Source organism: Microtus pennsylvanicus, chromosome 21 (assembly GCF_037038515.1).
Source record: "Microtus pennsylvanicus isolate mMicPen1 chromosome 21, mMicPen1.hap1, whole genome shotgun sequence".
In the NCBI taxonomy this organism is placed as follows: Eukaryota; Metazoa; Chordata; class Mammalia; order Rodentia; family Cricetidae; genus Microtus; species Microtus pennsylvanicus.
Window position 1 is genome coordinate 14,949,200 of NC_134599.1, and position 22,159 is coordinate 14,971,358.

The 22,159-nt window shown below is 43.6% G+C and overlaps 1 protein-coding gene across 1 annotated transcript in view; it reads left to right on the plus strand.

Moving 5' to 3' along the window:
* Positions 1 to 22,159, plus strand: part of Fkbp9 (FKBP prolyl isomerase 9) — a 47,362-nt gene that overhangs the window by 21,658 nt on the left and 3,545 nt on the right. The window contains exons 5-9 of the mRNA XM_075955272.1: positions 1,159 to 1,348; positions 5,119 to 5,264; positions 13,951 to 14,137; positions 18,914 to 19,059; positions 21,339 to 21,502. Coding sequence (XP_075811387.1) covers positions 1,159 to 1,348; positions 5,119 to 5,264; positions 13,951 to 14,137; positions 18,914 to 19,059; positions 21,339 to 21,502 — 833 coding nt within the window. The remainder of the gene's footprint in view (positions 1 to 1,158; positions 1,349 to 5,118; positions 5,265 to 13,950; positions 14,138 to 18,913; positions 19,060 to 21,338; positions 21,503 to 22,159) is intronic.

The following is a 22,159-nucleotide window of genomic DNA, read 5'->3' on the forward strand; positions in this document are numbered from 1 at the left end:
CTGTAGGTATTGATTACAAATAGCTTCTTGGTTAGGGGTGGACTTGGTATTCGCTTCCTCTGATCAGGGCTGGGATTGTATCTGGTTAGAACTTGTATAGGTCTTGTGCATACTGTCACAGTCTGAGTTCATTCATATATGCATCAGTCCTGTAGTGTCTAGAAGATGCCAAAGAAACGTCCTTTTATTCTCTATCCAAAAGCATAAAATATGTGGTTTGTTTACCTCCCGAGTCTTCCCACTCCTGGCGGGAATATTTCAGTTCTGGGGGAACCTGCTATACATACAACGGCTATGTATGTACTTCATACATAAATAATTGTCATTTGGTATAGTTTAGAGAGTAATGGAAAAAATAGAAGTATATGTTTTTAGTACAGATAGAATTTTTTAATTTTCCGACAAAGGTCTAATTTAGTGCAGGCTGGCCTTGAATTCATTATGTAGCTGCGGATAACCTTGAATTCTCATCATCCTCCGGTCCCCAGTGCTGGGATTGCACTTGTGTTCCACCATGTCTTGTTTTACAGGCATAGCTTTTTGTCTTCAATATCTGTGCTCTGAGGTTGACTGAACCCATGGATTTGAAACCCGTGAATACAGAGGGTAGGCTGTGTCCAGCACATCCTGTCTTAGAAACATCCAGGAGTAGCAGTACCGTGCAGAAATGAGATAGAAAAGATGTAAAAGCTATTTTTAGATCGTGTGTATCACTTTTTGTTTGTCATCGAACTTCTGTTTATGTTTTGTTTTGGATAAAGAACTTATTTAAACAGTGGCTCTTGGTTTGAAAGAACAAGACTGTATGTATAGTGTTTTCCAGAGCAAAGTCACAGGTTTGGAATTTGCACATTTGAATGTTTACAATGCATTTGTGCAGACAGAACCCACAGGAGGTATGGATTTGGGTTTCCGTGTGGGTGCATGCTGCCTACAGAGATCATTGCAGTGCGAGCATCTGAAGCATGCGTGTGGTGGTGTAGTGTGCGGTCAGGCAGTGTGCTATACCTACTAGCCCATTGTTAGACAACAACCCAGGTTTTCCTCGGCTGGGAAGCTTTAAGGAATGAGGAATACCCACATAGAGGGCATGAGTAGTGGCTAAAGCACCTCCCACATTCTGTGTCTGGAATGAGTCGTTCTTCCATTTCTTTCCAGGGAAAGACATTCCTGGGCAGGCGTCCCTAGTCTTTGATGTTGCGTTGTTGGACCTCCATAACCCCAAGGACAGTATTTCTGTCGAGAACAAGGTAGTCCCCGAGAACTGTGAGCGCAGAAGTCAGAGTGGGGACTTCCTCAGGTATCATTACAATGGCACTCTTCTGGATGGCACCCTCTTTGATTCCAGGTAAGGAAACTACTTTCCCCTCAACAGAACAGCTCAGTGAAGTGCAGCTGGCACCGTTGACCATGGGTTAATAATTCCACCAGTGCTGACTCATATTTTAACCTGAGTACAGGTCTCTCTTTTCAGATTCTGAATTTGTTCCTAGGTGGTTTACAAGGGTTTCCTGATTTACATGTCTTGAAAGGCAACAGGAGGGGCTTACCCTAGACACCCGTTATATTCCTTCCGACTCTGAACCCCACTGTAGACTCACAGATGTGGCGTGGTCAGAAGCGAGGTCACAGAGATACAGTGGACAAAGAACCAGCTCTCTGTGGTGCCCTAGCTTCCCCACACTGGCTGATGTTGGAGCTCTCCGAACATCAGCTTCAGTTTATCCCTTATTTCTACATGGTCTGAGATGGTTCAGATGGTACAACCAGCTGGAGGAGCTGCTGGGCGCCTTCAGCTCCCTTCCGAGTGGATGCTGCAGAGGGTAATTGCACTGCCCCATCAACAGCGCAGATGGCGTCAGTGCAAAGTGCTCTTGGCAAGCTGCGGCATGTCTTGTTCATTCAGGTGGCAGGCCAGTTTTGAAACCACTCCTTTAGCTTCCTATAAACAAGTGGTGACAGAACCTCCTGTCTCTGACGTAATAGACTTCTCATTTGTTTATATATCCGAAGCATCAAAGGGGGACTTTTTTTATGGTATTACTTTTATTGGGATAACTCATCCTTCTTAGTCTTAAGATCTCGTCTACATTTTTTTATTAAATTTTTCAAATGAAAAATAGTCACATGGTTCAAAGTAAAATGAAGTAATAAATTAAGATAATCAATGTAGCTGTCTGCTTACATCATTTGTTCTAGTCTTTAACATTAACAATTTTAATTAATTAATTAAGATCTATTTATTTTATGTATGTGAGTGTTTTGCCTGCATTTATGTATGTGTATTTCATGTGTGCCTGGTGTCCACAGAGGTCAGAAGTCATTAGACCTCTTGGAACTAGGGTTAGGGATGGTTGTGAGCTACCATGTGGGTGCTGGGAACTGAACATGTCCTCTGCAAGAGGAACCGGTACTCTTAACTATGAGCCATCTGTCTAGCCCCAATGTAACCATTTTATAAGTGTTTCTCTTACTCTTTCTTTTCTTTCCCTTATCATCTTTCTTCTCCCCCCTCTTCCACTTCTCTCCTCCCTTCTCTTGCTCTTCATTCTTTTGAAAGTTTATAATTTTGGATTGAACCCCCTCACCTCACACTGAGTAAAAACCCAAGCCTTTTTTTTTTTATTAAGAAAAGGAAAAAAAAGTTTCCGCCTCCTCCTAGCCTCCCATTTCCCTCCCCCTCCTCCTACCCTTCTCCCCCTCCCCCTACTTCTCTCCCCCCACCTCTCCAGTCCAAGAGCAGTCAGGGTTCCCTGCCCTGTGGAAAGTCCAAGGTCCTCCCCTCTTCATCCAGGTCTAGTAAGGTGAACATCCAAACTGGCTAGGCTCCCACAAAGCCAGAACATGAAGTAGGATCAAAACCCTGTGCCATTGTCCTTGGCTTCTCATCAGCCCTCATTGTTCGCCATGTTCAGAGAGTCCGGTTTTATCCCATGCTTTTTCAGTCACAGTCCAGCTGTTCTTGGTGAGCTCCCAATAGATCAGCTCCACTGTCTCAGTGGATGGGTGCACCCCTCGTGGTCCTGACTTCCTTGCTCATCTTCTCCCTCCTTTTAACTCCATTTAAGAGTTTTAATTATTTTTGCACCTAAGTCTTCAAGTATGTTTCCAAACATACTTGGGTCAAAGCTTATATGTAAGTGTGTGTGTGTTTAATTTTAATGTATTCTTAATTGAAATAGAATCATGTCAGTTTCGAATTTCCTGTCTATTCTCTTACGTATATTTTTATAGGTTTTGATATACATTCTCTGGGTATCATTTAGAAGTAAGAACCAGGTTTGATTGCTTATGTTTTCAACCCTAGCACTTGGAAGGCAGGAGGATTTTTCTCAAGTTTTGATCCTAGCCTGATCTCAAAACACAAAACAAAGCAAGTTAAACTTTGGTAAATTTCAAGAGAAAAATCATACCTATGATTTTAACCTGAAGTTCTTTGGTTACTGTTTCCAAATATTTATTTAGATATCCTTTATTATTATTATTTTTGCCTATTTTTATATTGCTGGCATTTAATTTGTCCTTATTGATTTGAAGAAGTTAACCCTTTTATGGGTTGAAAGCATTTTCCTCTGTTTGCATTTTTATTGTTCTGTATATTTAGTGTTTTGATTGTAAGTATGGCTTGGGAAAGTTCTCTGGTCTTGCCTAATTGGCATTCTAAGTGCAACCTATTCTGGGGACCTTTCCCCCTAGAGTTGGGAAAATTTCTGCTATGATTTTATTGAAATTTTTTTTTTTTTGCGCCTTGAACATGAAATTCTTCTCCTTTTTCTGTGCCTAGATTTGGGTTTTAAATTATATTCCATAGATCTTGACTATTCTATTCATATTCTACTGCATAGTCTGTCTTTATTGTTGTCTGAATATTACAATTCCTCCTTGTCTTTAAGCTCGGCCACTCTGTCCTCCTGTTGAGCTACTCTGCTGGTGAGTCTCCCCAACTTACAGAACATCCTGAAATTGTCATTTCCAGTATTTCAGTTTTGATTTTTTCAGTATTGTTAAAAATCACATGTATGCATGTATGTATGTATGTATGTATGTATGTATGTGTGTGTGTGTTGGTGTGCACATTATGTACACGTACGTGTAGGTATCTTCAGAGGCCACATTCCCGTGGAGCTGGAGGTACCTGAAGGTTTAGGCCGCTGCTCTGGATGTTGCAAACTGAATTGGGGTCTTCTCTCTTAACCATTGAGCCATCTCTTTGGCTCCTCAATATTTCTCTTTATTAAATTTCACTTTTATGTGACTTTCTTATTTCACTTATTTATTTCTGTTCTCTATTAATTCATGAGTTTGTATTCTGTTTGATTTCCTTGAATATACTTATAATTAATTATTCTTTTGCATTCTTTGCCTGGGATTTCATCGGATTCATTGTCTACGTGGGGCCATCCTGTGGAGTTGGCAATTCTTGATGGAGTCAGGCTGTATTTGTTTTACACAGTCCTTATGTTTTAACACTGGGACCTGTGCATCTGGGCTTAGGTTTTGTTTGTTTTTGTTCTTTTCACTCTCATCCTTAGTTTTTCAGTGGAAGTGTCCGCAGTGCTCAAGAGGGCACCCATAACTCGAGGTGTCACTTTTGTCTGCTAGAATTGTGCAAAGGGCACCAGGCTCAGTCCAGTACTACTAGGGAGAAGAGTACTGTCTCCCAAAACAATTGCTGTCAAAGGGAAGGCCCACTGTGAAATGACGTGATCAATGAAACGCCGTCATTGTTTAGACAATACTTACTTTAGGAGTTAGGAAACACTGCTAGTACTTCTTAGGCTCTGCTGTGGGTATGAGTGGGAAGGAAAAAGCAGAGGAAGACTCATAGTATTGAGTTGATTTCAAAAGAAAGATGGAGGAGAGAACTGTTAGTACCGGGACGAAAGGGAACCGGGAAGGAGATAGGCAACTCCCATCAGCTCTGCTTTATGTGACTGCTTCTCTCACTCCCATGCCTTTTATAATGTGGTCATACACATCGTCAGTATAGCATGTTGTTTCTGCAGGTGCCCACATGCTCCCCATTCCAGGGGAACACGTTCTTGGCCTGTGAGTAATCTCCACAGCTGCTGTGGTGTCCCTTATGAATGACCTCACCCTTTCCTTCTTCTTTCTTAGCTACTCACGGAACCACACCTTTGACACGTACATTGGGCAGGGCTATGTGATTCCTGGGATGGATGAAGGCTTACTTGGTGTTTGCATTGGAGAGAGGCGAAGGATTGTGGTCCCTCCCCACCTAGGCTATGGAGAAGAAGGAAGAGGTGTGTATTACCTGCCCTCCTCACTAACTGGCTGCTTCCACATTGCTCAGGTCAGAGACAAAACAAGGAAGCCAGATGCAGTGTTAAGACTCCGTCCCACTGATGCCTGTCATTCTAGAGCTGTTTGGTGGCAACTGTGTGCCCTACCCATTTTCCTTTCTGAAAAATTTAAAATCTACACCAGTGTTGAAAGGGTTGCACAGTGAATTCTACTTTGTTTGACCAATTATTAATATTTTACTCCTTTATCTATGATTCTATCTATGTATGCTTATATGTTATATACAATATATTTATTTATATAAATATAAACAATATATATAAATATATAAATTTATATAATATATATTATTTATTTACAGTGAATTTTACTTTGTTTGACAAATTATTAATATTTTACTCTATCTATCTATGTGTGCTTATATGTTATATACAATATATTTATTTATTTTTATTTTACCTGTATGAGTATTTCACCTGCACGTATGTAAGTGTACTATGTATGCATTGTCTGAAGAGGCCAGGAGAGGATACTGGATCCCCTGCAACTAGAGTTAAAGACAGTTATGAGCTGCCGTGTTGATGCTAGGAGCTGAACTGGGTCTTTTTGAAGAGTAGCCAGTGTTCTTAACTGATGGGTCATCTCTGCAGTCCCAACATTTTACTCTATTTTAACTGCCTTTATATTTATTTATTTATTTTCAATAAAGTGGTTTGAAAGTAAGTGTAACTTTATTCCCCCCCCCCCCTTTTGGTTTTTATTTTGCACACTAAGAAATCCCCCTATATAACTGTACAATTTGGCAACATTAGCAAATTTAGTGAGTCGTGTAGCTAGAACCTTCCTTAATTCCAGGGACATTTTGTCACCTTAGGAGCAAGCTTCCTTTAAAAAGTTGTAGAAATAGCTCAGCATGTCGCATGTGCCTGCACTCCCAACACTTCGTAGAAATAGCTCAGCGTGGTGGCATGTGCCTGCAATCCCAACGCTTCATAGACATAGCTAAGCATGTGGCATGTGCCTGCAATCCCAACACTTTGGAGGTGGAAGCAGGAGAGTCAGGAATTCGTAGCTATTCTGGCTATGTAAGAAATTTAGCCTGAGCTAAATGGGACCTTGTTTCAAAAACAAATAAACAAAAAAACAAATCACAACAAAAAAACAGACAAAAATAGATGCCAAAATGTATTTTATTTTTAGGATTAGAGAAGATTAAGACCTCCAACCTCCCTAAATCACAGTTAATGCTACTGTGGTAGGCATATTACATTAAAAAGTGTCCATGAACCTCTGAATATTTCTTTATTCAAAGGGTATATTCTGGTGTGATTAAGGACCTTGAAGCAGGGATGGTGTTCTGGGTTATCCAGATGGCCCTGTAATGAATGCTTTGAGTGTCTTTGCGGGAGGCAGGATGTGAGCTGGATGAGAAGCTAACCAAGCTTGGCTGAGACTGGGGATGTGGTTGTGGTCACTGATGTGGGTTGCGTTTGGTTGGGGTGGGGGGCAGACAGGGCACAATGTACAGGACAAGGAAACTCTTTCTTCTGAGGCCTCCAGAAGGAGCGCACCCGCCCCTGCCGGTGCCTCTGACTTCCAGAACTGCGTCTGTTTGCTTGTCCTTCCTCCTCTATCTTCCCCTTCCCTTCCCTATCTCTCCTACAGTGCTGGTCATGGAATCTAGGACCCTGTGCATCCTAGGCAAGTGCTTTTCCCCCCACCCCCACCAGCTCAGTGTTTGTAATTTCAGCTCCCCAAATTTGATGTAATTTGTTATCCCAGTAGTAGGTATTTCTGTACTTTGGATGTATCTTTATATGTCTGTAAGTTAAAAGAAATGTATGTACTAAGTATAAGACTACATATCTGTATTCATGGCTTTCGGGAAGCAGGAGAATTCAAGTCCAGCCTGGCCTACCTAGGTAGGCCCTTTATCAAAGATAGAGAGGAAGAATAAGGAGATGTCTGCCCACACTCATATATCCCGAAAGACATTATCTTCCCATCATACTGTGTTGAAATCCCCCTCTTCCAGTTTGTTGTTGACAGTTTTATATGTCAACATGTGTTTATTATTAACCTTTAATATTGCCAAGCCATCTCTTCACCCTGTCAACAGATACTTTTAATAGCTATATAGTATACTTGAAATCATGTTTCTTTTTGTTTTTGTTATTGCATTTCTATCTCTTGCATTAGTTTTTGCTGAGTTGCTTGACTTCCTTAGGGATAGTTGATGCAGTTTTTTTTTCTTTTCTTTTTCTTTTTTTTTTTTTAGCATGGGCTTATATTCCTTTTACTGCTGGAATTCAGGCTGATCTCATTGGCGGAATATATTCACTTTGTTAACCCTCTTCTGACTTCTATTCACATATAATATGGATCTTGAAAATTTTCTCTGGAGATTTCCTCACAGAGTATCCAAGATGCATCAAGCTGATTAGAAACTAGAGGGTACAGTTGAGAAGCAGCAATTTTTTCCTCTCTGACCCAAACTTTTGATTTTCTGGGCCGTAAAGGATCATACCTAAAGAAATATGAGCTGGAGCCAGATGTGGCAATGCATTCTGTCACCTCAGCACCCAGGAGACTTATGAGTCAGAGGGCATGCTCAGTGTCTTAGTTACTTTCTGTTGTTGAGATAAGACCCCGTGACCAAGGCAACTCGGAGAAGCATTTATTTTAGGCTTACAGTTTCAGAGGGTTGGAGTCCATGAGGGCAGAGCAGGAGCATAGAAAGCATGGTGGCATGAATAGCTAAGAGCTTAGGTCTATATGTAGGAGGCAAAAAGAATCGACTAGGAATGGCATGGGCTTTTGAAACCTTAAAGCCTACCCCTAGTGACTCACATCCTCCAACAAGGTTGTGTCTTCTGATCCTTCTCAAACGGTTTCAAAACCCACCTGGGACCAAGCATTCAAATATATGAGCCTATGGGGCCATTCTCATTCAAACCACTAAGCTGATAGTGACTTTGAGGCCAATCTGTGCTACATGAGACCCTGTTCTAGAGAGAGATAGAGATAGAGAGATAGAGATAGAGAGAGAGAGAGGGAGAGAGTGAGAAAGAGATAGAGAGAGACAGAGACAGAAGGAGAGAGAAAAAAGATGGGGGAGTATACAGTGGAAAAAATGCTTGCTTAGTATACATGAGGCCCTGGGTTCAGTCCTCTGCAATGAACTAAATGAATGAATAAATGAATAAATAAATAAATTAATAGGTAAAATGGGCCTTGCTTCCTGTCCCGTTTAGTGTTTTGATACTGTTTTACACTGTGCCAGGTTTTAGTTCTGGTCAACCATACACAGAAGCAGGTAGTTTCTGAGTGTTCTTATTTCATTATGACTTGAGGAATGATCCTTCCTGTCTTAAAAAAAAAGAACACACAGATGAAAACCATTTGCTTAAACTATTTTTTCCTTTTGGCTCTCCATCAAGTATGAGACCGAGGTCTGCACAGAATTAAATGAGGCTTTGGGAAACTTCCAAAGAATCATAAATGTTATGAGCAAGAGGCTGCTCCATCCTGAATCCCATGTTGAAGTGTAAACCGTAGGTGTTGTGTAAACGGAGACTGTGCTTTTGTTTCCCGGCCACCCAGACCAGAAGGACACCCCACATCTCTCTTGTGTGGGAGGTGAGGGTGGGAATGGGGGGAGGTACTGCATCATTGCTCTGGCTTAGCGCTCAGTGACTTTTGGGGATGGTTACATGCTGATCCCTGGAGCACTGGTCCAGAAACACATAGGGTGCAGCTCTGCCTAGCTTGTCAATTCCTCTTAGCACATGGGAGTGCCGGGCACTAATGAGGTCTCAGTAAGATTGTCAGCAATGAGCACCTGATGGAGCTCACAGCATCTACCAACATTTTGTTCTGTTATAGCGTGTCACCTGTAGGGTTAGCAAAGCAGAGTGGGACTTCTGGAGTCATTCTGGTCTTTTCTGTTTTGCTGTGTTCCTCAAGGACAGCTCTGGATTGAGGACACTTTGAAGTTTGCAGCTCCGAAGTACAGCTTTCTTGTTAGAGAAGGAAGCTTCTATCTGGTTTGCTGGTTTACTATCTTTTAAGCACTTTTTAGGGAAAAAGAGAGTGAGCAAAATAGTTGCTGTTTTGCTCGCTTGTATCTGGGGTTGTGTGTGTGTGTGTGTGTGTGTGTGTGTGTTGTTGTTGTTGTATATGTGTGTGTGCACATTGGGTGGAGGCCTGAGGTTGATGTCAGGTGTCTTTTCTTGATTGCCCTTCCCTTTATTTTTTTCAGACCGAGTTTCTCTGAACCCACAGCTCATCCATTCAGTTCAGGCTAAATGAGCTTCAGGCTACGATTACAGGCATGCAGTCTGTGCCCAGAGTTTTACGTGTTCTGGAGATCTGAATTCAACTTGTCATGCTTGCGTGGCAGGCGCTTTGCTGACTGAGCCTTCTCCCCTAGCCCTCTGGGACTGCTTGCACAAAAGCTCACTGAAAACTGGAAACAGCTGTGGGCAGTGTTACTATAATAAGGCTTGTCATATAAACTTGAAGACCAGATGTTTGTTCCATAATACCCACATAGGACAGCCAGATATGGCGGTATTGGTGTGTGCACCAAGGAGGCAGAGACACGTGGATCTCTGGGGCTCCCTGAGTGAGTCTAGATGACGCGCTAAGTTCAAGAACAGTAGGAGACCATGTCTTAAAAGAATAAAACAAACAAAACCCACAGAAAAATCAACAGTGTTCATGGCACAACACCAGAATTTGCCCTCTGGCCTGCATATGTGTGTCTGTGTACTTACACACACATGACCATACACAACAGAAAGTGTTACCATAATCGCTGTGTAGATAAAATAGTAAGACCCGTAAAAGTTGAGCTTTTTGCTTAATGCCACAGAATGGAGCCACAATCAGGCCTAGAACTTTCTAATGTGTCTGTGTCCCCATTGGGCAGCGGCTTGTTGCTTTCCATATGTAGTGAACTGAGAATTCAAACCAGAAGTTCTAGAGATCTCAAAGGGAATTAGTAACTGCCAGGAAGTAGAGCTTTCTGCTGGGACAGACAGACAGCCTACTGGCAGCCTTTGTCGTCAGCCTTAACTGGCTCTTTGTGGGCTCAAGACTAATCCTTAGGGTTCAAGGTCTGTCCTCTGGTTTTACAGGTGAGGGAACTCCCATTTTCTGGTCTGTCGAAGATGCATTAAAGTCATTCCACGCCCATGTTCTGCTTGGGTGTTAGGAACCCATCAGAGAATAAGAGCAACAATAACTCCCTGCCCACACAGAGCCTAGATCCTCATTGATGCCCTCACTAGGATGTTTGTGTCTCTGAGCTAACTGGGCACCTGGGAGACTGACCCACATTAACTTCCTAGAGCCTGACAAGCAAGCCTAGTGCTGATACAGTGCTCACTGAGTGGGTGTGTGTCTGTCGCTCAACTGACCAAGATGTCTGTGCCAAAGAAGTTGCCTTAGTCATCAGCAGAGTGTTTGGCAAGCGAGGAGCAGATCCCGGGAATGCACAGATTTCAAACTTACTTCGTTTTCTTCTGTAGAAGGCTCTGTTTTCCAGTGCATTATGCAGGGGGCATTTTATTTCCATTAGTTAAGTTTGGTGTCTGCATACTTAAGACTAGGTCTGAGAAAGGTTAGTCAATCACATGCCATCAATATAGTCTTTTTTCTTGTGTTTTTTTTTTAAACAGTATCTCACTGTGTATCCGTGTGGCCTGGAACTTGCTATGTAGATCTGACTGGCCTGGTGCTATGTAGACCAGGCTGACCTGGAATTCACAGAGATCTGCCTGCCTCTGTCTCCTGAGTTCTGTGGTTAAAGGCATGCACCACCATGCCCAACCATAGTTTTTCTTAAACACAGTCACCTAGGAAAAGAAATCCCTGGCCCTTTTCTGGCCCACAGGCCCACAGGTCCTCAAATGTTGGTGCAGTGAGAATCACCTGTAATTTCTAGGGGATTGAGTGGCAGTGGGCCAAGCCTCTGTGTTTACCTTCTTCTCAATTCAGAAAAGATTGTGACCACTGTTAACACCCCAGAATCAGGCCCAGGCACTCACATTTTAATTTTTCTTTTTGAGACACTCTGTGTCTCAAAATTTTCCTGCCTCTGCCTCCCTACTGCTGCTGACATTTTTAAGGTTCTGATGTGATTTTTTTTAGATATACCTTAAATTTTTTTTTTGTATTCAGAGGTGGAAAATTACATTATTTGATTTTTTTTTTTTGACACTGTCTGGTTTGGGATTTTCTATATAGATCAAGCTGGCCTTAAACTGGCTTGTCTGCTTGCTTTTGTCTCCCGAGTGCTGGGAGTAAAGAAATAGTGGTGTGTGCCTTTCCCATTTTAACCATTTTTTGTTTGATTGGATTTTTGTTAAGATAATTGTTGATTCATTATAGAATAATAGGTATCCTCCTTTACTTAGTCTCCTTAGTGGTCATGTTAATAAAATCATAGTATAAGTATCTCATACAAGGATATATATATATATATATTTATCAAATCCACTGATCTTATTCACATTTCTCTAGGTTTACTAATTTTATCATATGTGGAGAATCATTGTCTACCATAGTCAAGATATATAGTAGTTCCATAACTTCCTCTTTTTAAATCATTTTTATTGAGCTATATATTTTTCTCTGCTTCCCTCCCTTCCTCCTCTCCTTCTACTCTCTCCCATGATCTTCATGCTCTCAATTTACTCAGGAGATCTTGTCTTTTTCTACTTCCCTTGTCGATTAGATCCATAGATGTCTTTCTTAGGATCCTCTTTGTTATCTAGGTTCTCTGGGGTTATGATTTTTTTTTTAACTTTATGTCTAAAAGCCACTTATGAGTGAGAAGGGAAAAACCCACACACTGACAGTCATTTTAACCATTTTTAAGCCTACAGAGAAATTAAGTATATTCGCATTTTAAGTATATCCACAGTGTTACTGAAGTCATTCAGGTTAAAGCTCCGGAAGCCCTTGGAAGTTAGGTTCAGCCTCATCCCCAATAAACCAAGGAAAGCGATAATAATTGATGAGAAACAATGGGATTGACTTGAGTGGTCACCCTGGACAGATGAAGTGGCCTGAAAACCCGCTTCCCCTATCTCCATCTTTAGTGGCATGAGGCTGAGGTTTAAGTAGAGGGAGAGAGGTACCTGTAACTGAGCAGTTCTGGTCAAGATGCGGCCCTGCCATCACTAACTTACAACTGTCTTGCCTACAGCTTCTTCCAAAAGACGGTTTATTTATCATCAATGTTTTTTATTATAACTTTATCAGTAGCTGTCCTGAAGAGCCACCTTTGATTCAGGGATCCTTTGCACAGGAGATGATCATAGACTCCCGCACAGGTGGAGGTTTGGGGACAAATGAACACATAGAGATCCTGATCCTAACTGGAGTCTCATCACTAAGCCAAGAGATACCCGATCTCAAGAGCAAAGGTCATTATTACTCTTTACGCTGTAACTGCCCAGAGGCCGTCTGGCCAGTAACCAAACTCATGATTGATAATAAAAGAAACTACTTCGCCCAACTACTTTGGCAAACAAGGTCTGAGTTGAAGTTCAATAGGGAACTGGCTGGAGATCTGACCTCAGTTATTGACTTCAGTTTTATTCTGTTTTAAAAAGATTTATTTATTTTATATCAGTGAGTGCCTGCTTGCATGCATGTATGTGTGCCGTATGTGTGAAATGCCTGAGAAGGCCAGAAAAGGGCATTGGTTTCCTTGGAACCAGAGTTATAGATGGATGTGAGCCACTATGTGGTGCTGGGAATGGAACCCAGGTCCTCTTCAAAAGCAACATGTGCTCTTAACTGCAAAGCTGTCTCTCCAGCCCTGCTCAGCTTCAGTGAAGCTTACCACTTCATGGTTCTTAGTGGAGTCACACTGCGGGTGCAGATGCTTTGACAAGACTTGTTATAAAACCACAAAATTCCACAAACGCAGCAGCGACAGCCACAGCTGTGTCTTAGGGTAAAGACACAAATTTCTCCATAACTCTTAACTTTGGGCAAACCTCAAATTGTGCCCGTGTTTTCCCATTTGTATATTGAAAATAGAAGATTATGTCAAGTATTCACAAATATATATAAGCAGTAGGTGCTTATTAAATACCAGGCACTCATCTAATTGCTTTATTTGTGCCAGTCCTGATTATGTCCACCCTGTGTGGAACAAGCTGGATGCATTTTAGATACTTTTTGATTCTGGTATGCTAACCTAAGGGATATGCATGGTACAGTCTGTGTTTCTTTTATGAAGCTTATGACAGTTTTGCTTTTCTTGAGTAGTAGGTTGGACACTGACCTACGATATCCTACAGTTCATTTCCTATGCTGCCTCTTCTGGTGGGACGGGGCGAGCCTTCATTGGCATAGACTTGAGTTTTCTGACCTATGTTTCACTGAGCCATGCCTCTTTTCTTGCTTAGTAATTAGGGCAGTGGGCTGAATTCAAGTTGTACTCATATTAGTTTCATGACTCCTATCAACTGTGCCTCAGTTTTTTTTTTTCAAGTGCAAAATGAAGATTAGATTACGTCTGACATTCCTTTTGGCTTCTTTTTTCTAGTGCCCCTTCAATTTCATGCCTGGGCCCCTGGGTTCCTTGCACCTGCCAGTACTGGGGAGGCAAGTGTGCTATAGCTTGGTGGACTTGTTCATTGATTCCCTGTGTCTCCCCTTTAGGGAATATTCCTGGCTCAGCTGTGCTGGTGTTTGACATCCATGTGATTGACTTCCACAACCCTTCAGATTCCATCAGCATCACGTCCCATTACAAGCCTCCTGATTGCTCTGTGCTGAGTAAGAAAGGGGATTACCTGAAATACCACTACAATGCCTCGCTCCTGGATGGGACTCTGCTGGACTCCACGTAAGGGTACCTGGGAACCAGATGTGGAGGGAGCTTTGGATAGTAGTTCTCGCTAACTTCCTCTCTTCATCAGATACTGGGTAGGGGTTTCTTGGTCCAACCCTCCCTGGTGTGTAGTGTAAGACTTCTTAGTGTTCAGTGTATCATTCTGAGAGTTCCCTACTGAAGATCTTCCTGGCTCTAGACTGTTTCTTACCTGGTGGAACTCCCTTTCTCAAAGTCAGATATATTTTTAATAACTAAACCCTTAGAGCCAGATGAGGTGTAATTCTGTTGCTTGGAAAGCTGCAATAGAAGATAGAAAGTTAAAGTCAAATACAGATACATTGTGAGACCCTTAAGTGTGTTGTTTTTATCTAAGATGTTTTATTTACCAATAAAGACCCGGGAGTCAGATGTTGGGGTGAAAACCTGCTAGATCAGAGAAGCTGCGAAGCAACCAGCTGACCTTCCTTTTTAGCTGGACACTCAGCAAGAGAGCATCTCTCCTCCCGCCCCAAACCAAAAAGGCTCATAACATTCTGAGTCCCTCCTTACTCCTTCTTATGCATCTCTCTATCCTCCTGGGTCCTCCGTCTTCTCTATGGCTAATTCTTATCAATTAGTTACTGGCCAAGGCCCCTAATCCAAGATTAATTTTGTTAACACAGTCTTGGAGTTTCACAGAAAGATCAAATATTCCAACAACAAGTAAGAGCGAGTGTTAGAGTGAGGTACACGGGACTTTTTTTTGTCTTAGTCTGCTACAGAAACTATGTCCTCACTGGGGTCCCACCCTGCACAGTGGCACAGGCTGCAGACTGCTTGGCCTCTCTGCTGGTGAACATTTGTCCCTATTTACATGTCCTTCCTGATTTCAAAAACATCCCTGAATTCGTGGTAGGAATCACTGCTCCTCCTTTGTCTGTCTCCTTACATACTCTGTTTTCATCTCCTGGCTTTAACTTATTTTTGTGTCTGTTATGATCCGAATACTTTAGGGGCACCTGGTTTGCTTAGTGATTTTTTTCTTTTGTTCAGTATCTGAAACACAAAGGATCATTTTATAAATGTTAGGTGATAGAAGCAAACCTGGAAATCATAAAATAAAGTAACCCTGTGACCCCAAGTCTCAGTGAGTCTGGAAGTGAAGCCTGTCTTCTGTCTGGGAAAGGATCCTCTTCAGACTTTATATTTCTGTATGGGAACATCCACTTTTGTGTTGAGCCTAATTCAGATCCCTGAGCCCAGAGTTTGGGAGCAGAAAGAGTTTCCTTCATATAAGTAAGGGTTGCAGTTTGTTCTGGGCATGGAGGTGCCTCTCTTTTACCTGTCCCTCAGCCTTCTAGCTCTGAGAACCTGACAAGGTCCTGCATGCGGGTATATCCAGAGTTATTTCATCAAATCAAAAGCTCATTCATTGTTGGAATGACATACTATTTTATGTATCTCTAAGAACACAAAAGTATTTTTCCAGGAAGTAATGATGCTCTAGCTGTCATAATCACAGAGATGTTAAGATGTGTGTGTGTGTCAGGGGGAAAGTCCACATTTTAGAATTAATTAATGAAATATATCCTTAACTTTGGTGGCCCAGATTCACGGAGATATGGCTTATCACAGGCCAGCCACTGGTTATGGAAGTATTCAGAGTTAGTGGGAATGATTAGCTAGCTCACACTCGAAGGTTAGCACAGTGGAAGTCTCTGCTACCGTCCCTGCTCTGCTGTGCACACCAAGAAAGGGAGGCGAGGGTGAGCGATAGTTCCTGCTCTCCGTTGTGTTTGGTGGAATCACCGTATTCTTAATGAGTGGGAGCCATAGGATGCAGCGAGTCTTCACTTTGTGCCTCGGGCGTCATCTGTGTCCCGGGGAAATCCACAGGCAGAGCAATATGTGGATGGCCACACATCCTTCCTGGTCTCTTTAGTGTGTGAAGTTACAGATAAAGGAATTATGGGAAGGCGGCAGGCACCTGCCTTCCTCGTATCACCTCAGACCCTACGTGGGTACAATAGACTAGGGTTTCCACTGTGGTGATGAAGCATGTCACCATGATAGAAGCAACGTGGGGGAGGAAAGGGCTTATTTGGCTTCATCATTGAAGGAGGTCAGGATGGGAACTCAAACTGGGCAAGGACCTGGAGGCAGGAGACGATGCAGAGGCCATTTGAGGGGAACCCTGCAGGTATTCCAGCAGGGAAGTGAACTTACGGATAGATGAGAATGAAAACGTCAGTTAAGATTGACATTGTCACCCTGAATGGAGACTTCAGGGAGTCTGATATTAGGCAGTTTATTCCCAACTAATTTAGACACAGTATAATCTGGGAAAAAAGGTTTCCTAGTGTAATACAATTTCTGGTACACAAAGAAGCATTGTTACATAGAAACCCGATTCAGGGTACATGCCATATTTTTCAAGAATATGGGTTCTAGAGATACATGTACTAGCTTAAAGGCCTAAGGAGGCCTGGTCTTGGTCATACAGATAGTGTAGAGGTCATTTGGGCTATTAGCCACCTCTGGTCCTGTTTGTGGGAGCTTGAGGGAACCTCTGGCTATACAGATAGTGTAAGGGTCACTTAGACTATTAGGTATCTCCAGTCCTGGTTGTGGGAGCTTGGGGAGCCCCTGACTATAAGAGTCATTTAGATTGCTGGCCATCTTCCTGTCCCGGTTGTAGGAGCTTTGTATGGCCCAACAGATAATGCAGATCACCAGGCTGTTAATCACTTCCAGTTCCTGGCTTTCTGGAAAAACATCCTTCGCTTTGAATGAACAACCCTGGGTTCTTAACGTTCCTGGGTTCCCTGGAAATCAGTAGGCGCCAGGATCTTCATGTTCCCAACAGCCATGGTGTGTGTGTGTGTGTGTGTGTGTTACAGGCTTGCTTCCCCATGGCTCGCTCAGCCTGCTTTCTCAGAGAACGCAAAACCGCCATCCCAGGGATGGCATCCCCCACAATGGCCTGGGTCCTCTCCCATCTTTCACGAATTAAGAGAATGCAGAATGTCGTATATATAGGCTCGTCTGCAGCCAGATCTCATGGAGGCATTTTCTCAACTGAGGTTCCTTTCTCTCAGATGACTTTAGCACAATGCTACTTCCAGAAGACTTGCAGATTTCAGTGTGAGACTGGGCAAGAAGCCAGAGCGCTGAGGGGACTCAGGACAGGAAGCAGGAAGCCTGGGGGGCAGGGGTGGGAGAACAAAGAGGAATGAGGGTGGCTTTTGACAATCCCACAAAATAAGTAAGTAAACAGAAATAGACCCCAAAGAAAAGAAATAGTGGAGTTGTTTGCTTAGAGGGTTTTCTTACTGTCTCTGTGTTTCAATGGGGTGTTTGTTATGGGGTCAGCAAGGTCTTGGATATTCTCTAAGCCTCAGAGACCTGTATTGCTTCCAGCTGGGACCAGAGAGAGGCAGCCTGGAGAAAGGCTTGACAGCCAGTAGGTCAGAGGTGCTGGCTCCTCGGCAGGCCTCTCCTGAGAATGTCCCGTGCCAGTGCTGCCTTTGGGTCATTTTCTTCCTAGGTAGGGTAAGCACAGGGGGTCACCTTGGGTTTGCTGGATTCTGAACATCAGCCGGCTTTGGGAAGGAGGGAAGGAAGTGGCAGTCCTGGCCTGTGGAGGCTGGGAGGCTGTAACCCTCAGGAGACATCTGCTCCTTGTCACCACCTGGTGACGGGCACCAAGGGAATGAAGAATGTGACAGCCGTCGTTAGCCTTTGCGAAGTAGCAGGAGTGCTGTAGCTTTTGAAGCAGTGATTGATTTTCAGTCATGGCTGAGGCTATGGGGCCAACTTCTCAGCGGGGTCCCCCGGATCCCTGAACTTTGTGGTCAGTGAAACTCTCATTGGGATCTTGGGAGTTGGAGACTGTATAGATCGCAGTGTCTTACACCCTTTTCTTTGCTTTCTACTATGTTAAGCATATTTATTATCGACAATTATTATCTCTACATGGTAGACGAAGAAACCAAGATTACATTTCCCAGGGTAAATAAAATGGCAGAGCCAGGATTCTTAAGTGGTCTTAATGACTGGGCTACCTCCTAGCTGAACACCAGGGTTCTACTTTAGGCTTTGAACCTAAAAGCCATTTCCTCAGCCCCCCCCCTTTTTTTTTTCTAGACTGGGTTTCTCTGTAGCTTTGGGGCCTGTCCTGGAACTAGCTCTGTAGACCAGGCTGGCCCCGAACTCACAGAGATCTGCCTGCCTCTGCCTCCCAAATGCTGTGAAGAGGTGTGTGCCACCACCGCCCGGCTTCAGCCTGGTTCTTGCCTGCAGTGCTAGCACTTGGAAGTCTGAGGCAACAGGATCAGGAGTTTGAGGTCATCCTGGACTACATGGTGATTTCAAGGCTATCCTGGGCTACCCACTGTTTCTAAATAAATCAGCAATAAATAAAATCAAATCCAGGCTCCTAGCTACATTATATAGTCTACACTCTCATAAATGCCTACCTAGATACAAAGAACTTACTTCCTGGAGCCGCTGGAGAGCCAGCTGTCACCAGGAATATATCCATGTCGCTCATTGCTTCTACTTCCTTTTTACCAGAATTCCTGTGGGATCCCTCAGAGCAGTAAGTTCCCAAACCAGTGTGCTCCTGTACTGTGGAATGGCCGTTTTGTCTTGGTTTTCATGTCTTTGACCGTTTAGAAATGGGTGGGCTGGTCGTTTTGCAGCGTGAGCTGCCATGGGTCTGTCTGACATTTCCTCAGACCTGTGTGTGTTGAGTAGAACAGCCTCCATCACCATTGAGGGCCCTCATTCATTTCTTCTCTTTTTCAGGTGGAACTTGGGCAAAACTTACAACATTGTGCTGGGATCTGGACAGGTCGTGCTGGGCATGGACATGGGTCTCAGAGAGATGTGTGTGGGAGAGAAACGAACGGTGATCATTCCGCCCCATCTGGGCTATGGAGAGGCCGGTGTGGGTAAGCGACGGTGTTCAGGACTGCTGGGAAATTCCCTATCTAAACTTTGGGCTTTTGGTGCCATAATTAGAGCCATAGATGTCGCTTCTATGTTAAAACTGCAGAGTAGGTGGGGTTTGTGGTCTTTTTTTTTTTTCCTGTCTTACATTTTGAGCATTTTTCTTTAAAGACCCGGTGAGTGTCACTGCCCCTGACTGCTTTAGAAAGGTCAGGCTTCAGGAAAACACACCAGTGGTCTGCAGGTTCATCTGCCAGGCCTCAGAGGAGGGGTCTGGGTGATTTGGAGTCAGGCTGCCTGCTTCTTCGGAACTATTTCCTGCACCAGGTAGAGTGCTAAAGGCCATTGCTGTTCACTGCTCTGCTGCCTGTAAGTCAGGGAAGATGCTGTACGCTAGAGACTGCTTTTGTGCTCTGGAAAAGCCGGCTGCTGCATCCTTACAGGGGTACATTTTACTTTATTACTTCATGGTTCCAGAGCATTCCTTTATGGTGTGTACACTGCAGACAGCGGTACTGAAGGGTGCCAGTTTGTAAAAGTGTGTGGCATACTGGAGTGATCTTCTTTTTCTTAAAGAAAACCCAAACCAAAAAAACCATGCCGGGCAGTGGTGGCTCACACCTTTAATTACAGCACTTGGGAGGTTGAGGCAGGTGGATCTCTGTGAGTTCGAGGCCAGACTGGTCTACAGAGGGAATTTCAGGACAGACAGGGCTGTTATACAGAGAAACCCTGTCTCACCAAACAAAAACAAACAAACAAAGAAATAAAACCAAAAGCCCAAACTAAAAGAAATTTCAAAATAGATCAGTTACTGCCTGCTCCTTTCACTTATCCCAGAAGAAATGCTTCAAAAGCTGTGTGTCCTTTATGACTTTTCTTAGGACATATAATTATATTATGCACTGTATGTAACATAGAATATAATTTAGTGGAGAAGCTTGTGCTTGACATGCATGAGGCCCTGGGCTTAATCTCCAGCACCAAAACTAAAAAGCAAATTTCAAAACTAATCTATAATTTTTAAAATTATAGTATTTATTTTTAATACATATAGTACTTCTTTTGAGTCTTACTGTATATATTAACCTTGACTTGTATATAATTTTCAGGCATTGTTGTTGTCCTTAAAGTTCTGCAGTTTAAATTTATCCTAAAATTCTCTAGTTGGGGTTGGGAGTACATGTCAGCGACAGAGTGCTGGCTGAACATATGGAGGCCGTGGCTTGGTCTCTGGCACCTCAAAAGGAAGAAAAGGTTCCACAACTGTTATCCCTACCAGTGGCTTTCAAATGTTTTGTTTTTACCAAAGAATAAAGCAAGAAACACTTTTCCTATGGTTGTTACTTTTTTGGTTTTCAGAAGCAACGTTTTCCTGTGTAGCCCAGGCTGGCCTCAAACTTTCAGTCTTTTTACCCCAGCCTCCTAAGTGCCAGGATTACAGGCATGGCCAACACACGTGACCCAAGGATTTTATCCTGTATTTCATTTTGTGTTCCGCATAAACATAGAATTGTTTCATTTACGCGTGTGCATGTTTGTGTGGGTCACGTGTGTTTGTGAGTGCATGTGTCTGCGTGTGTGGAGCTAGAAGGCAATGCTGAGTGTCTTTCCTTAGGTGCCATCCACCTTGTTCTTTGAGACAGGGTCTCGCACTAGCCTGGGACTTAAATAAGCCGGACTGGCTGGGCTCAGGCATCCTGTCTGTCTCTACCTCTTCCCAGCTTCCCTAGCGCTGGGTTATGAGTGTGTGCCGCCGTGCCGGGCTAAATGTTTTATTGAACATTCATTCATTCATTCATTCGTTTATTCATTTAGTGTGTGTGTGTGTGTGTGTACATGTGTGTGGAGGTCAGAGGACAGATTGTGGCGTAAGTTTTCTCCTACCATGTTGGTCCTGGGAATCTTACTCAGGTTTGGTGAGCCGTTTTGCCTGCCCATGCCTGACAAGGGTAATGGGAACTAAACTCAGGCTCTCTCCCCAGCCTCTACATTTAGTTTGTGTATAAATTGAGACTCAGGTTTCATGAAAAGACATACATCCTTCCTGGATGGGATATTCAGGGATCTGGCTTATCTTATTCCGTTAAAAAAATTGCTGGTCATCCTCCTTTAAGCTGGCCTCATGCCTCTGCGAGGGGTCACTAGCTACAGCTGGGAATTAGGCCACCCAAGTGGCCTCCTTGGGTATGGCAGCTGGATACCGCGGAGGGCAGCATGGGTGGATGGTCCCAACCGGGTCAGCCTGTGGTTTAACACCGTGCTCTGTTTCATTGCACAGATGGAGAGGTGCCTGGCAGTGCCGTGCTGGTGTTTGACATTGAGCTGTTGGAGCTTGTCTCTGGCCTGCCGGAGGGGTACATGTTCATATGGAATGGTGAAGTGTCTCCCAACCTCTTTGAAGAGATCGACAAGGATGGCAATGGGGAGGTCCTCCTGGAGGAGGTAAATGGCCTTTGTAAGAGGAGGCTCAGCGGTTGTTCAGGGGTTCATTCAGTGTGCCGAGGACAGGGCTGGGCTTGCAGATGGTGGTAACTAGCTCATGTGTGCACTGAGGGCTTTCACACACGTGCAGGAACAGAGCTCCTGAGAGGTGTAGGGATATCTCAAATGCACAGATCTGGATTTGGTTCCCGGTCACTGGGTGCTCGCGGCAGGTCTTCCTGAACACATGTTCTCCAGCTGCTGCCCTCACAGTAGCCCAGTGAGAGGTCTGCTTATGTTTCAGAACAATGGTTCTCAACCTGTAGGTCGCGATCCCTATGGGGGCACATGTCAGATCCTGCACAACAGGCATTTACATCGTGATTCATAGCAGTAGCAAAATTATAGTTATGAAGTCTCAACAAAATAATTTCATGGTTGGGGGGTCACCACAGCATGATGAACTGTATTAAAAGGCCACAGCACTAGGAAAGTTGAGAACCACTGTTTTAGAAGACCCTGCAGAGAAAGTGGTGGCCCATGGAAGGTCTCAGCTACCCAGTGTGTGACCAGGGCTGTGGCTTCTTAGGGGAGCTCAGCAGTCTTTTGTGCTGTCACAGCGCCTGGAGTTAGAGCTCATGACTTGCTCCGTCAAGCACATGCTCCAGTCTTAACTCT